Raw genomic sequence first — 16939 nt, 5'->3', positions numbered from 1 at the left:
TAGGTGACTAAAAAACTAATTTAGGTTAGTCAATTCGTAATGAGCAGTTGGATGCAAGATGGATGATCAGATCGGCTTCTTCAACATCCAGCCATTCTGTTCATCTTCTTCCCCAGTCGTTTCACGAACTGTCAGACACCACTGTCTGCGGCCGGCGGCGCTCTCGCGCTAGCCTCACCGCCCCATCCTCCCCTCAACCGTTGCCGCCTCCCTCGGCATCCCTCTAACCCCGATGAACAGTTTTCTCTTGCGAACCTGCCCCCCCCCTCCCCCCCCCTCCCCGCAGTACCCCTAAGATAGATAATGGGGTTGCCTGCCACCCTAAGATAGACCCAGAGGGCTTCTCCGGCGAGTCAACGGCTGTTTCTTCCTTCCCTCGGCGGCTGCTTCCTTCATGCGAAAATCAAGTGATCCAAATATTATGTTCAGACGACTTACGAAGTAGCTAAAATGATTGACATCAAAAGAAACCATCATAGCCTTGGCAGCGGCGACCCTGGAAGGAAACTCAATAGAACACAAGAACAACAAAGGCAACAGCTCTTCGTGAGGAAGAAGCAGGGCAGGACAGACGAGGAAGCTGCTGAAAGTGAGGGTGCGCAATTAAAAACAGCACGACTATGGATTAGCCCATCCGTTCATTTACCCAGGACACATCCGTTATTCTATATAATCCGGATAAAACAGTTGACCTCATTTGCCTCCATCACAAGGTCCTGCCTTGGACGACAAGAACATAACAACTTGCCATGTGTGATGATGGGGCATGGCCAGACTCATCTTTGGAATATTTAAAAGTGTTAAACCAACCATCTTCTTCAGGTATAGAGTATGGGTTGGACAGTGCAACTTGAATCTGCCTCCAAGGCGCGTATATATAAACCAAGAGGACACTCCATCAAAATATTCACAGTTCAACAGTAAAGCCAAGATAAAAAGTCAGAATCAATGGAGTTCCCCTCTTCTTCTTCCCTGCTACTCATCCTGCTTCCTCCCGTGCTGTACATCTCCTACCACATCGCGAGGAGCCTCGCCAAGAAGAAGCCCACCACCCACGGCCTCAGGAGGCACCCGCTGCTCGGCCACCTCCCGGCGTTCCTCAAGAACCGCGACCGCTTCCTCGAGTGGTCCACCGAGCTCATCGTCGCCAGCCCCGACCTCAGGATGGGCTTCTGGATCCCCGGGATGACCACCGGCATCGTCACCGGCAACCCGGCCGACGTCGAGCACATCCTGCGCACCAACTTCGCCAACTACCCCAAGGGCGAGCGCGCCATCTCCATGCTGGTGGACTTCCTCGGCCACGGCCTCTTCAACTCCGACGGGGAGCAGTGGCTGTGGCAGCGCAAGAACGCCAGCCTCGAGTTCACCACGCGCTCGCTCCGCGGCTTCCTCGTCGACTCCGTGCAGGCCGAGGTCGGGAACAGGCTGCTCCCGCTACTGCGACGCGCCGCGGATGGCGCCGGCGCCGGCGGCGTGGTGCTCGACATGCAGGACGTGCTCGAGCGGTTCGCGTTCGACACCATCTGCATGGTCTCGTTCGGGCACGACCCGTGCTGCCTCGCCGACGGCGGGGCCCTGACGGAGGGGGCGTCGGACTTCATGCGCGCGTTCGGCGAGGCGCAGGACCTCATTGTCAGCCGGTTCCTGGACCCCGTCGCGGCCTCCTGGAAGGTCAAGAGGTGGCTCAACGTCGGCAAAGAGCGCCGCCTAAAGAAGGCCATCGCCGACGTCCATGGGTTCGCCATGGAAATTGTCCGCACCCGCCGTCAAAGCGCGTCTGGGGAAGAAAACAGAGACGACGTCCTGTCAAGGTTCGTGGCGAGCGACGAACACGACGACGAGGCGCTCCGGGACATCGTCCTCAGCTTCCTGATCGCCGGCCGCGAGACCACGTCCTCGGCGCTCACGTGGTTCTTCTGGCTCGTGTCGTCCCGGCCGGACGTCGTGGCGCGCATCGCCGACGAGGTCCGCTCGGTCCGGTCCATGGCAGGCACTCGCCCCGGCGACCCGTTCACGTTCGACGCGCTCCGGGACATGCAGTACCTGCACGCCGCGCTCACCGAGTCGATGCGGCTCTACCCGCCGGTGCCCATCGACTCCCAGTCAAGCGCGGCGGACGACACGCTCCCCGACGGCACGCACATTGGCGCCGGCTGGAACATCACGTACAGCGCGTACGCCATGGCGCGGCTCGCGGCTATATGGGGCAAGGACTGCGCCGAGTTCAAGCCGGAGCGGTGGCTCGGCGACGATGGCGCGTTCCGACCGGAGAGCCCGTTCCGGTACACGGTGTTCCATGCCGGGCCGAGGACGTGCCTCGGGAAGGAGATGGCTTACGTGCAGATGAAGTCGATCGCTGCCAGTGTGCTCGAAGAATTCGCGGTGGACGTCGTCCGCAAGAACGCCGGCAGCGGCGTGCCGGAGCACGTGCTTTCGGTGACGCTCAGGATGAAGGGCGGATTCCCTGTGCAAATAAGGAGGGTGGAAGCGTAGGACGAGCAAGTTGGTGCTGGATCTTCAGAGCAGTGGCAATGGCCAGTGGGCTATTAACAATAATGTCTGTAATTTTACTTCAAAAAATCGTCTGTAATTTGATTCTTGTGTACATTTTCCTATTCAGAATAAAGGGATGCTCCAGTTTGGCCGTGTTCATAATAGCTGGTCAATCAAATCAGCGATCCAAGAACTTTTTACACAATTAACAATAAATCAATCAGTACTCCTACATGCACAGCAAAGATGAAACATGTTTTAATTGGTCATTAGTTTCAGATGAATAGTACTTCGCAGGAGTGATTATATATGTCTACATTAGTTTTTTATTTACACGTATCGGGCTTTCACTAGTCGCTAGTGATGATACAGCATTCGAACAGTCGATTAGCGGTTAACATGTGTTGCCTTCTGTTATTCCGGCCATTACTATGCTCTAAACTCTAAAGTGCTACAAATCCTTGAAATGACCAACCTAGATGTCTCATAGAATTGTCATCAATCAATAGTTTTTCAGGTACCAATCAGAACTTTTCGGTCTCTAGGCCAGAGAAAGAGCACCAGGCCTCAGCAGATCAGGAACACACCTGATACCCTTGCAACTCGCAACTTGCAAGTTTTAGTTTTTTTTTACCTGTGAACTTTCAGTTAAATTAGCTGTTTGGTTTTCTGTTCCTTGCTAGAATTGGTCTAACGAAAAATATTGCTCTCATCAGTCTCCGTTAGCTCAGTGGAAGAAATCCAAGTTCTGCCTTGCAACTTAGTAGGCTCATGGAAGACCACTCAATATTCTGATATTGCCGCTGTTACTGCTAAGTGTTTGTGGCTTTGTACACACCAAATTCCAACAGCCAAAGCAGTTCCATAGAGCTCCTTCCAATATCAATAGATATATCACAAAAACCATGCCCTGTAAACCCTGAGTGTGTGCTCTACCAATTGATTCACAGTTCATTCACCTGCTTAATTGCACAAGCACTTGTTGAGAATCCACCTTACCAGACAATTAAAGTCACATCAGATGCCTATTCGAAGTTTTTTTTTCTTGATCAAGAGCAATCACTCGGTGATATTTATAAGGAGATCCACTCCCCTTCTGGATGTGAATGTGAAATCGGCATCTTCCTGTCCTGACCTGACCAAAATGCAAAATGTGATCCCAAGATTAGTACAGTAGAACGTATGGAGAGCCAGCTTTTAGCAAATTAACAATGTGTTCTGAGGGTGGTATTATTAGCAGTTTTGCATGTCCAGTATTAAAATTCTAAACTTATATTGTCATGCTCTCATGGAATGTCAGCAAGCCAGAAAGAATTTGTCACAGGAGATTCAAGCAAGGTCTATTCTCATATATTAATATGATATCAAGATTATTACCTTCAGGGAGACCATTTCTACTGGAGATCTATCACGCATTACCAGTGCTGGCAGAAAGTCCTGTAGATATGGTATTACAAACCATTCTACTCTTAGTCTTCACTTGCTGATAAGTGTTATCCGTCATTTGCAAGTGCCAGGAACAATATCAGGAACACTTAAATTTATGCTCCATTTGTTTTAAGGATCCACATTCTTCAAGATATAACTGCAGAGCACTAGAGACTTCACAACCAACTGACTTTGCTACATATTGATCAAATAGTATTATGTACCTAGAGGCTATCTGAAGTTGATCTGGCTGAAAGTCATTAGGTAGGATGCTCCTCCAATCCCTTGATTTGCCAACAGAACAAAATCCATAAAGAAGTGCAATGAAAGTGACAGAGTCCGGTGAGTACCCTTTGTTAGCCATCTTATTTATTATGTCCAATGCGTTACCAAGCATATTGTGTCTGCATAGGCCGAAGATAATAGCATTGTATGCTGCATTCCTTGGATCCCATTTGCCATTAACCAAACCCCTGAATATGTCCAAAAGAGCACCCTTGTCATGCATCTTAGCAGTACCACTGCAGTTTGAACTGACGATACAAGCCATACAGTTAGTGAGACCAGTAACTAAACAATGCAACGTAATATCACTAGGAGCACAACGATTAATCAGCATGTGTTCGAAATATGCAGCAGCTTTCATCGCTTTATCTTTTTTAAACAGGCTACCAATTAAAATGGTATAAGTTATCACATTGGGGAATAGACCTTCAAGTTGCATGTTTGCGAATATATCTTCTGCAGTATCTGTATCACCTAGCTTGCAGTATCCATTTATTAACGATGAGTATGTAACAACATTTGGTTGGCATCTCCTTTTCGTCATTTCGCACAGTAACCTTAGAGCTCCACCCATATTGCCTTGTTTAACATAGCCAGTGATAAGAGTGGAATATGTAAACTCATCTGGGATACACCTCACCTTTCTCATGTTGTTCATGCATACAATTGCCTCATCCAGCATTCCAAACTGACAGTATCCTTTTATCATAGCATTATAGCCTACAACATCAAGGCGGACACCCTTTTGTTCCATGAATTCGAATACTTTCCTTGCCTCATCAAGACTCTCGTTCCTAATGAACCCATCAATCAATGTGGTGTAAACAAATTTATCAGGGTGGACATTTTGCTCGAGCATCTCTGCTAGAAGGTTTCTAGCTGCAGGAAGCATATGTTTCTTGCATAGCCCACTAATCAGCACATTATATATGTTAGCATCAGGGAGAAGCTGTCTCGCTGTCATCTTCTCCCGGACAAGCAATGCCTCACTGACTTGCCCAGCAACAACAAGACCATGAATCAGGGCTCCAAATGTGACCACATCAGGAGTATACCCTCTTTCCATCATTTCCACAAGCAAATTGGATGCATCCATCACTTGTCCTCTAATGCAGAAGCCATGAATCAATGAAGTATAACTGAATAGATTTGGGTTTACCTCCCTCCTAATGGCCTCCCTCAACAGACGCTCAGCCTCTTGAACACGCCCTTCCCTGCAGAGCCCAGATATCAAAGTACTAAAAGTAACGACATCAGGGTCACAGCCACTTGCAAAAATCTGCTTCAAGACTACCATTGCCTGTGGTGCAGACCGGCATTTGCACAAAGCATCGATGACACTGTTATAAATCTCAATGTTGGGGGACAGTCTCCTTTCCCGCATCTCTGACAGCAAATAGGTAACCTTCTCAAGATCACCCTTCCTCCCGAGCCAGCTCATAAGAGTTCCATATGTTACCACAGTTGGCAATACCCCCTTCATCTCCATCTCACCCAAGAGCAACAGTCCCCTACCCATGCCGCCGCGTCGACAATAACCATCGATCAAGACATTATAGAACACAGAATTTGGCACGCACCCTGCTCCCCACCTCGCCTCAATCAACTTCACGCCCTTCTCGACCAGCCCTTCCAAGCAAAGGCCCCGGACCATCACACATGTGCTGTAATCATCCGCGCCACCTTCCTTAGCAAGCATTTCGTCATACAACTTGTGGGCGTCGTCCCACTGCCGCCTCTCCACGAGGAGTCTGAGCAGGCAGTTGCTGTGGATCGCCGCAGGGAGCATTCCATATTGCGCCCTGACGCGCTCGCACATATCGGTGGCCTTCGTTTCGATCCCGGCGTCGGCGTAGGCAGCCACAAGCTCGCCGAGGCAAGCATACGTGGGCGCGACGCCCGCGCGAGACATGTCCTGGAGCGTGCAGTCGACGGCGTCGAAGCGGCCGGAGCGGGCGAGGAGGCGGAGGAGGGCGGAATGCGCGATAGGCGTGGGCGGCGGGAGTTTGTCGGCGTCATGGTGGCGGCTGCCGGAGTGGGAGCGGGACCAGGAGAGGAGCGCGTGGGCGAGGTCGGGGTCGCGCAGGGAGACGACGGCGTCGGCGAGGCCGCCGTCTGAGAGCGGGGAGGGGAGGAGCGCGGCGAGGGAGCGGGCCCATGCCGGGTTGGTGGAGCGGGTGGCGAGGACCCGCGCGAGCGACTCCGCGAGGGCGGGCGGGATCGGGTTGTGGCTGCGGCGACGGCCTGGGAGCGCGGTGATGCGGGGCAGGAGCCTGGACATGAAACGGTGAGGCGGCGGCCGCCGCTGCGGTGGGAGGAGGAGGCCGGAAGGGTGGAGGGAGGAGGTAGGCAATGCGGCGGCGCGGGACGAACTGGAGGCCGGCCTTGAACTCCAGAGACCAGCGGCTACTTTCTGCTGCATCTCGGCCGTTGAACGGCGAGGTCGTATGCTCCCCAGACTGCATCCAACCGTCCGCCAAATTTGCCTCGCCAGTGGGGAGGTTTACTGAAAAGGTTTTGCTGAGTTTTTTTTTTCAACGGAGGCATGAGAATGGCACATCTATCAATTGAGGAGAAAATAATTTCGCTCAAAAAACATTTAAGGAGAAAATAAAGTTTTACGAGAGACCCACAAGCATAACATGGCAATTACTCGTGCTGAGTAATAGGAGTATGCCAGTTTCTTTGCTTCCACGGTAACCCAAAATTTAAATTCCTCTAAGACGATATTTAGAAAGATCGGCGACGGCGCACACATGTGAGTATGTGGTGGAACATCCTAACATTTCTCTAGTTCCAAATTGTTCAAAAGAAAACGTAATGAGGGAGGCCATAGCATATTTATTAGGGTTTTATTTGTCGGTTCTGTTATCTCACCAATCATTACCGAAGCTCTTGAGGTGGTAAGTGACGGTGTTCATGTGCACAATGTAAAGCGTGTTTGAAGATCGGTTTGGAGAGAATAACTCACGCACCCAAAGGGTGGCATCGGTCATGTGTGTGTGTGCGTGTGTGTGTGTGTGTGTGTGTAATATTAGGACCGTGATATTTGGCACACGTGTGCCATATAAGCAAAACTGCCACACCTCTACTTGTTTCATTTAGAGTATCACACGATTCTTCGTCCTTTGACCTCGCCTCCTTCCAAATGGACCCAGACTCGTCTGAGAAACCTGCTTCTCCCGCACATCTCGCGTGCCCACCTCTGAGAAAACTGCCACTTCTTCACGTCTACCACATGATTTCTCTTCAGGACAAAGATATCATGGCATTCGTATGCAAGTTACCAACGTACCAGGTACTATGCTTCAACAACTACACCCCTTCAAAGTTACCGTTGTGTTTTATACACAAGATATAAGGTCTTTGATGTGTAAAATACCATGGTACTTACACATAAGTTATCAGGGTATATGTACATCAACCTTTCCACGGTCAAAGTTACCATGGGGGATTGTACATGAGTTACCGGTTCTACAGTTCGTATATTATCATGGTACTTGCACCTAAAAACCTAGGTGTGTTTCGGTAGCTTTTTCCATATGTCAAAAATTACCACGATATTTTTGTGTAACTTATCACGCCTATAGCACGTGTGCCCCTCATGACAGTAAACATTATGTGATCTTTCCGTGGCATGCCATGTGTTGTGTTCATACAAGAGGCCCACGCGCGAGGCGAGTGTATGTTTTTAACAACTTATTTTTCTTTGGTAAAAAAGTTACCATCATGTTTATATTGCAAGTTACCGGTTATGCGGTGCTTATATTATCATGTTATTTACACAAAAATTGTTGAGGATGTTTTGAACAACTTTTTTTGGGACAAAAAGTTATCATGGTGATTCTAGGTAACCTATCAAGCTCGTAGTTCTTAAAATATCATGCTATTTACACAAAATTTATCAGGGATATGTTTCAGCAAATTCCCTCCACGGGTCAAAAACTTATCATGGTGTTTAGTTATCGCGGTGCATATGTTTTCATACTATTTACACATAAAAATGCCAGGGGAGGGAGGTATACTACCGTGCTATTTACACAAAAGATACCAGAGTATCTTTTCAAAAAAAAAATTCCCTACGGTCAAAGTTACCATGGTGTTTCTACCTCAGTTATCAGATGTGCGTTGCGTATATTAACATCTATTTACACATAAATTATCGGGTAGCTTTTCACATTTGTCTTCCCAATGGTTAAAGTTATCATGATGTTTGTATCTAAATTATCAGGTCTATGGCGTGAATGTTATCGTGCTATTTACAAAAATTACCGGGGGCGGGTTCAACAAATTTATTCCCAATGATCAAAGTTACCACGATGGTTTTGCCAAAGTTATCACGCCTTCAGTGCTTATGACCATGCTACTTACACATAATGTACCGCGTGGTATACAAAAGTTATCATGTTGGTGGTGCATCAATTATCGTGGTGGTGATGGAGAATTTACCACGGGAAAAGTTTATGTGCCAGGTTTGATAGGTGAAACAAAAAGTTTTTCAGTGCTGACATATTAAAGGCAAAAACATGTCAAAAACAATATTTCCCTTAGCTATTTCAACAATGAATGTCATAGGTGAGGTGGTTAGCTCCCTTTGTTGATTACCTGCAGACCAGAGTTCAAATCCTAGTCCAAGCATTATAATCAGGAGATCGGGAAGGGAACTGACGGCGCTTGATGCGTGTGTCAGTTTCGCAATCTGCCACACGGTTGCCATATACATATTTCGAATATATTAACATCATAGGATTACAAAGAGATAGATACAAAATAGGGTTAGTATCTAATCTAATTATACCATGGTATGTACATGTTATGCCGGCCTCCCTCGATCTCAACTATGGGAAACATGATTGTGTTTGCACTCCTGAAACAATTTAAGTGGCAATAGTTTTGTGACATGTCGGCTAGCTGATCTTTGAGGACACAAACCGAACTTGCAACATCTTCTGAGCAACTGTTTATGAACAAAATGAAAATCTATCTTAATGTGCTTCGTCCACGCGTGAAAAATGAGTTGGAAGAGAGATAAGTGGCATCAATATTATCACACCATATAACTGGTGGAGAACCATTCAAACATCAAGTTCTTTGAGCAAAGTTTTCACTCAGATAAGTTCTGATGTGGCATTGGTGACCGCCTTGTACTCAGACTTTGTGCTAGAGCGAGACATAGTAGCCTATTTGCATGCACTCCAAGCAATCAGGTTGCCACCATGAAAGAGGGCATATCCCCACGTGGATCACCTATCCCCAACATCACCGGCCCAATCAGCATCAGAATACACCAAAATGGAACTGGAAACTGAGGGCCAAATGAGAAGACCATGATCGAGAGTGCCATGAACAAACCAAAGGATCCTTTTGACAGCAGACCAATGATCTTTAGTAGGTGAGTGAAGAAATTGACATACACGGTTGAGAGCAAACGATAAATCTAGACGTGTAAAAGTGAGATACTACAAGCCACCAACAAGACTCCGATAGGTACTGGCATCATAATAACCCAATGGAGAACTATCAGCATGAAACAGTTTGACAACAACAGACATAGGAGTATCGACAGCCTTGCACTTTATCATACCAGCACGCTGAAGAAGACCAAATGCATATTAACGATGTGTCAGAGTAAGCCCACCAGAACGTCGAGCAACTTCAGTACCAAGGACATAATGGAGAGGAGCAAGGTCGTTAACAACAAACTCCCGACGATCAATAGCCTATGAGGACGAGCCGAGCACGATGATGTCATCAACATAAACAAGGAGTTAAAGAATAATATCCAACCGATGCAGGATAAACAGGGATGTATCAGCGGTGGAAGCAACAAACCCATATCATTGAAGAACCGAAGCAAGTCGAGCATGCCATATTTGAGGAGCCTGCTTGAGAACATATACAACTTTAATAAGACGATAGATATGTGCACAAGATCCAAAAAAGGGTTTTCCCCCGCTTTGTATTACAAAGCAACCAGCCGGTACAACCAACGATAGGTGCTGGGGCGGAAGCAGCACAGACACACCCAAAAGAACCGAAAGAGAAAGACAAAAGAAACAAATGCCGACAACGACGGATCGACAAAAACAAAGAAGCCTCGCAAGCCCGCCGGAAATCTCCCACCTAGCTCCTAGACTCTGAAGCGCAAGTACCAATCAACACCTCCAATAAGGGACACGACGGTGACGACACTGCTGCCAAGGGTTTCCCCCGATACGCGACGAGGAGAGAGGAAGGATAGCCCCCGATGACCTCCAGGAAGGTCCGGCGGCACCCTCAGGCGCCATTGCACCGGTGTCGGTCAAGCCGACCGGGATTTCTCCCGATCCCAACCTTCACCTCGGGCACTCCGGAGCACGCCACCAAACCGAGCACCATCTTGCACCAACATGGTCTTGAGGCTTCCACGCCGCCTCACCACGGCAACACGAAGAGAGGTTTGCACATTGAAGAGGAGGAGCCGGGACTAGAGGCAGCAACACCGTCTACACACGGGAGAGCTCAACCTCCACCGTCAACGACGGTAGCCGACTGGACGCAATAGCAGGAGCATACCAGGCTCATGGGCCCACGGGCCCAACCGGGCCCTCATAGGCCCATAAAGCTCCCACCTTCGTGCTGCAGCAGGCATGACGTCAGCCCCGCCACCCCCGGTTCGAGCTGCTCCTCCTCCCCACCACGCAGAAGACACTGAAGCCGCGCCGGGGTTGGCCCGCTAGGACCCAGATGGGGACCGCAGGGCCTAGATCTGGACCAGGGGCGCGCCGCCAACCACCCCGCACCATGTGGTCTTGATACGTCTCCACCGTATCTATAATTTATGAAGTATTCATGCTATTATATTATCACCCTTGGATGTTTTATATGAATTTTTATGCTATTTTATATGGTTTTGGGGACTAACCTATTAACCTAGAGCTCGGTGCCAGTTTCTGTTTTTTCCTTATTTTAGAGTATCACAGAAAAGGAAAACCAAACGGAGTCCAATTGACCTGAAACTTAACAGAGCTTATTTTTGGACCAGAAGAAGATCAAGGGATAAAAGAGTTGGGCCAGAAGAGTCTCAGGCTTCCCACGAGCGTGGGAGGCACGCCTCCCTACCTCGTGGACAGCCCGGAGACCCCCTGACTTGTTCTCAACGCCAAAACCTCTTATATATACAGAAACCTCCGGAAATTAACCTAGATCGGAAGTTCCACCGCCGCAAGACTCTATAGCCACGAGAAATCAATCTAGGCCCTCTTTGGCACCCTGCCGGAGGGGGCCATCATCACCGGAGGGCATGGAGGAGGATCCCGGAGGGGCCATCATCATCATGAAGGCCAAGGACCAGAGGAAGAACCTATCCCCATCCAGGGGGAGGCCATGGAGGAGGAAGCACAAGGGGGATAATCTCTCCTCCTCTATCTTGGTGGCACCGGAGTGCCATCGAGAGGGGAATCATCGCCGCGGTGATCATCTTCATCAACATCACCACCCTCATCTATTTTACGCGGTCCACTCTCTCGCACCCCGCTGTAATCCCTACTTGAACATGGTGCTTTATGCCTCATATTATGATCCAATGATGTGTTGCCATCCTATGCTGTTTTGAGTAGATATCCTTTGTCTTTGGGTTGATTGATGATCTAGATTGGTATGAGTTGTATGTTTTACTTTGGTGTTGTCCTATGGTGCCCTCCGTGTCGCGCAAGTGTGAGGGATTCCCGCTGTAGGGTGTTGCAATATGTCCATAGTTTGCTTATTGTCTGCGTTGCGTGAGTGACTGAAATACAAACACGGATAAGCGGGACATGGCGTATGGGAATAAAGAGAACTTGATACTTTAATGCTATGGTTGGGTTTTACCTTAATGATCTTTGGTAGTTGCGGATGCTTGCAAGAGTTCCAATCATAAGTGCACATGATCCAAGAAGACAAAGTATGTTAGCTTATGCCTCTCCCTCATATGAAACTGCAATAGTGATTACCGGTCTTGTTAACAATTGCCTAGGACAATTCCGCACACCGATCCATCATTATTCCACACTCGCTATTTATAATATTTAGTAATATATTCTAACTTTATGATAACATCACCTACTTTAATATTTTAGATCTCCAATATAATACAAAGTTATCCACTTCATACCCACAACGTAGTTTTATTTCTCGTTTCTAGTTGGAAGCAAACGTTTGGTGTACGTAGAGTCGTATCAGTGGCAGATAGGGCTTGAGAGAATATTGATCTTACCTTTAGCTCCTTGTGGGTTCGACACTCCATACTTATCACTTCCACCTTTGAAAATTGCTACGATGATTCTCTGCACTTGGGGATTATCAAGCTCTTTTCTGGCGCCGTTGCCGGGGAGCAATAACGTGGGGTTGATATTCTAGTGTGTGCTTGTTTGCTTTCTTCACTAAGTAGACTTTTTTCCTTTTTTTGTTTCTGTTTAGTTGTGGGTGAAACATACAAAAAAAATTAAAAGAATGAAAATACAAAAAAATTTACTTGTCTCTCATGCCTAAAAAGTTTTTCAAAAAGAGAAGTGATTGGAAAGTTATGCATTGAAGAAGTGATTGTCGACCTTGAGCACTCGTGTTCATGCTCACGGAAACAATGTAGAATTTTTCATGGAATTTTCTTTGTAAATAATTAACCCCTTATATATATCCATTGTATTATAAAAATAATGTGCCAAGATTTGGTTTTAGGATGATTAGATTGCTTGTTTACTATGTGCAGAACAAAAACATAAACTTTGGCTGTAGCGCGTGATTTTACATTTTTTACTGGAAAGTCAAATGGGTCTGAAACTTTTTGAACATTACTTCTGTATAAAATTTTCAAATCTTCAAATTTATTTCATAATTTTTGGAGTTACATAAGTTTACTAAACCTCCAGATTACTACAGACCGTCTTGTTTTAGACAGATTCTGTTTTTCGTGTGTTGTTTGCTTATTTTGATGCATCTATGGCTAGTATAGGAGCGTATGAACCATAGAAAAGTTGGAATACAGTAGATATAGTTCTAATATTAAATTAGAATGAGTTTGCAACAATACCTAAAGGTAGTGATTTGCTTTATTATACTAACGGATCTCACAAAGTTTTTGTTAAAAGTTTTTTTGTGGATGAAGTGTTCGAAGAACGAGGAGTTACCGATGTGAGAGGAATAAAGTGAGGCAAGAGCTCAAGCTTGGGGATGCCCAAGGCACCCCAAGTAAATATTCTAAGAATACTCAAGCAATTATCGGTATACCTCGATTTTTTGTTTTGTTCACATGATTTGTGTCCTTTGTGTTTTTTTATTTTTCCTTTATGAACCATTCTAGTATGAGATAGCCCTTCATTGATTTATAGAATGCTTCATGTACTTCACTTTTATCTTTTAAGTATGATCTTATAGAATTGCTCTTTGTGCCTCACTTAAATATTTTGAGTATGGTTTTATAGAATGCTTCATGTGCTTCACTTATATATTTTGAGCTTGGATATTGGTTAGTCTATATTAATTGTAGAATGCTCCATGAACTTCACTTATATCTTTTGGAGTATGAATAATACTATAATCTAAGGTGGATCTGGAAGAGTGTCAACTTTAGTCAGTAATGATTCTACTATTCCGAATGAGAAGAATTTTGCTTATGTGGAGAGTAGTAAAATTTCTATGCTTGTAGATGATGAAAAGAATGCTTTGTGTGATGGTTATATTGTTTAATTCATTCATGATGCTACTGAAAATTATTATAAGGGAGGAATATATGCTTGTAGGAGTTAGAATAATATTAAGTTTCCTCTCTATGTGCTTAAAGTTTTGAAGTTATACTTGTTTTTTCTTCCTATGCTAGTTGATTCTTGTTCCTATAGATTATGTGCTCACAAAATCCCTAGGCATAGGAAGTGGGTTAGATTTAAATATGCTAGTCATATTCTTCATGATGCTCTCTTTATGTTTCAATTCTTATCTTTTATGTGAGCATCATTGAAATCATCATGCCTAGCTAAAAGGCATTAAAGAAAAGCGCTTGTTGGGAGACAACCCAATATTTACCCTTTCTGTTTCTGTGTGTTCTCATGATTAAGATAATTTATTAATCATTTATTATAGCTTTTGTTTCAATAAAGTACTAAGTAAGACCTTTGGAAAGACTTGGATGAAAGTTAATGTGATCTTACTATAAAAAAATAGAAACTTTGCGCTCACAAGATTAGCTGCCATTTTTTACATAAGAGTGTGATTGAGTTGATTATTTTTTCATAAGATTAATAGACAAATTCCTCACGTCCATCAATTTATTTCAGAATTTTTGGAGTAGCAGAAGTATGGTTGGTGTTCAGATCATTACAGATTGTTATGTTTCTGAAAGATTCTGTTTCCATTGCATAGTTTGCTTGTTTTCTAGTTTCTATAGCTTATATTTCTCAATATAAATAGTATAAATGATATGGTGCAGTAGGCATTGTGTGAGAACAATTATGAACCTTGTCTTTGACAGTACCAAAGTGAATGGTTTACTCTTTATCATACTAACCTATCTCACGAAGTTCCGTTAAGCTTTGTGTGATTAAAGTTTTCAAGCTTTGGGTGAGATATCGATATGAGGAGAATAAGGAGTGGAAAGACCCTAAGCTTGGGGATGCCCAAGGCATCCCAAGGTAATATTCAAGGAAGACTCAAGCGCCTAAGCTTGGGGATGCCCCGGAAGGCATCCCCTCTTTCGTCTTCAAAATTATTGGTATACCTTACTCGGAGCTATATTTTTATTCGTCACATGATATGTGTTTTGTTTGGAGCGTATTTTCAATCTTACTTGCTGTTTGAATAAAATCATTGGATCTGAAATATTAAATGAAAAAGAATCCTCCCATGGCTAGTTAATTATTTGACTACTCAGTGTCCTTCACTTATATCTTTTTGGAGTAGTTTGTCATTTACTCACGTGCTTCATATATATCCTATGAGTAAATGGTTGAATGAATTAAATATCATAAGTCTGAATTTATATATCTTTCATATGCTTATACCATGGGGAGTAATGACTTCACACAGAATAAGTATAGGTAGTAAACTTATTGAAAGTTAGCAAACGTAGAATTGGTCACTTGAACAATTCATGAAAGAATATTGAAGGAAGAGAGATTTCACATATAAATATCTAGCTTGGACATCTTTTGTAAGTGTGAGCACTCATTAAAATATGACATGCTAAAAGGTTGATGTCAGACAAGGAAGACAACATAATGGGTTATGTTTTCTTATATCCGAAATAAAGTATATTGTCTTGAATCATCCATATTGTTGAGCTTGCTTTTCCCCCACATGCTAGACAAATTCTTTGCACCAAGTAGAGATACAACTTGTACTTCCAAATATTCCTTAAACCAGTTTTACCATGAGAGTCCACCATACCTACCTATGGATTGAGTAAGATCCTTCAAGTAAGTTGTCATCGATGCACGCAATAAAAATTGCCCTCTAAATATGTATGATCTATTAATGTGGAGAAAATAAGCTTTATACGATCTTGTGATGTGAAAGAAATAAAAGTGACGGACTACATAATAAAGGTCCATATCACAAGTGGCAATATAAAGTGATGTTCTTTTGCATTAAGATTTTGTGCGTCCAACCATAAAAGTGCATGACAACCTCTACTTCCCTCTGCGAAGGGCCTATCTTTTACTTTTATCTTCTACCCTTATGCAAAAGCATGGTGATCTTCACCTTTCCTTTTTACATTTTATCATTTGACAAGCACATTGTATTGGAAAGATCCTGATATCACTACTAGGGAAAACCTTATACACAGAATCTTAGCAGCAGCGCGGTCTAAAAACAGACGCTGCTACTAATTAGCAGCAACGAGCTTTAGAAAAGAGCGATGCTAATGACTGAGTAGCAGTAGCGCTCTAGGTGAAAAGAGCGCTACTACTATAATTGCCACGGTGTTGCCTCCAGGCTAGATATAGTAGTAACGCCCTTCCCGTGGACGCGCTACTGCTAAAGAACTTAGTAGCAGTGGTTTTGCTCAAAACTCGCTGCTGGTAAGTATGGCCACAACTAATTAAGTTTAGTCCCATACTGCTAAGCGAACAAGGTGTTTACCACCTTAAATATGTTGCTTCTCAACCTATCTCGAGCACTTGGTCTTTATTGAACTATATGTGTATGATTTGTGGTTGCAATATGGATCCTCGCCTGTACCTATACAGGTACAGTGAGGATTCATGTTGACTATTTAGATTATACACAAAAAGATCAATGATGAACAATGTATATTTTTGATGTTTTTACTAAACAAAAGAAATAACTGCTTCCATTAGCAGTAGCGGTTTTTCCCAAAACGCGCTGTAGATAAGTTAGTTATAGCGCGTTTTCTGTACGTGCGCTACTGCTAGTTCGAGTTAACCACCCCCCGCATCAAAATTTCGCTAAGTCCTCCTTTCCCCCCACCGGCCTGTTCCCCTACTCCCTGTCGCCGCCGCCCGAGCCCGAGCGCGCCTGCGCCCTCACCGCCGCCCGCCCTCAACCTCATCGCCACCGCTCTCGACCACACTGTCGCCGCCCTCGACCTCACCGCCGCCACCCTCGACCGAGCCCGCCGAGCCCGCCGCCCTCCCGATCCCGAGCCCGCCCTCGCCGCCCCTCCGTCGCCGAGCACCTCCCCGCCACCGTCTCTCCCTCTATAAGCCCCCACCCCTCCCCAACCCCCTCTCTCTTTGCTTAGTTAGTAGATGATTTTAGT

At 45.3% G+C, this 16939-nt stretch overlaps 2 protein-coding genes across 2 annotated transcripts; one reads left to right on the top strand and one right to left on the bottom strand.

Moving 5' to 3' along the window:
* Positions 1 to 805: 805 nt before the first annotated feature.
* Positions 806 to 2812, top strand: LOC123103075 (cytochrome P450 94B3-like). Its single transcript, XM_044524564.1, has one exon. The coding sequence runs from the start codon at positions 949 to 951 to the stop codon at positions 2494 to 2496; it is 1548 nt and encodes a 515-aa protein (XP_044380499.1). The 5' UTR covers positions 806 to 948; the 3' UTR covers positions 2497 to 2812.
* A 1331-nt stretch (positions 2813 to 4143) lies between these two features.
* LOC123101298 (pentatricopeptide repeat-containing protein At1g52620) lies at positions 4144 to 6631 on the bottom strand. The gene is made up of 2 exons (XM_044522810.1): positions 4850 to 6631; positions 4144 to 4397 (listed from the first exon to the last, which is right to left on the bottom strand). The coding sequence occupies exons 1-2, from the start codon at positions 6629 to 6631 to the stop codon at positions 4386 to 4388; spliced, it is 1794 nt and encodes a 597-aa protein (XP_044378745.1). The 3' UTR covers positions 4144 to 4385.
* Positions 6632 to 16939: the final 10308 nt, after the last annotated feature.

This window comes from Triticum aestivum, chromosome 5A (genome assembly GCF_018294505.1).
Source record: "Triticum aestivum cultivar Chinese Spring chromosome 5A, IWGSC CS RefSeq v2.1, whole genome shotgun sequence".
Taxonomy (NCBI): Eukaryota; Viridiplantae; Streptophyta; class Magnoliopsida; order Poales; family Poaceae; genus Triticum; species Triticum aestivum.
Note: the sequence above shows the minus strand (reverse complement) of the source record. Positions and strands in the feature narration are given on the sequence as shown.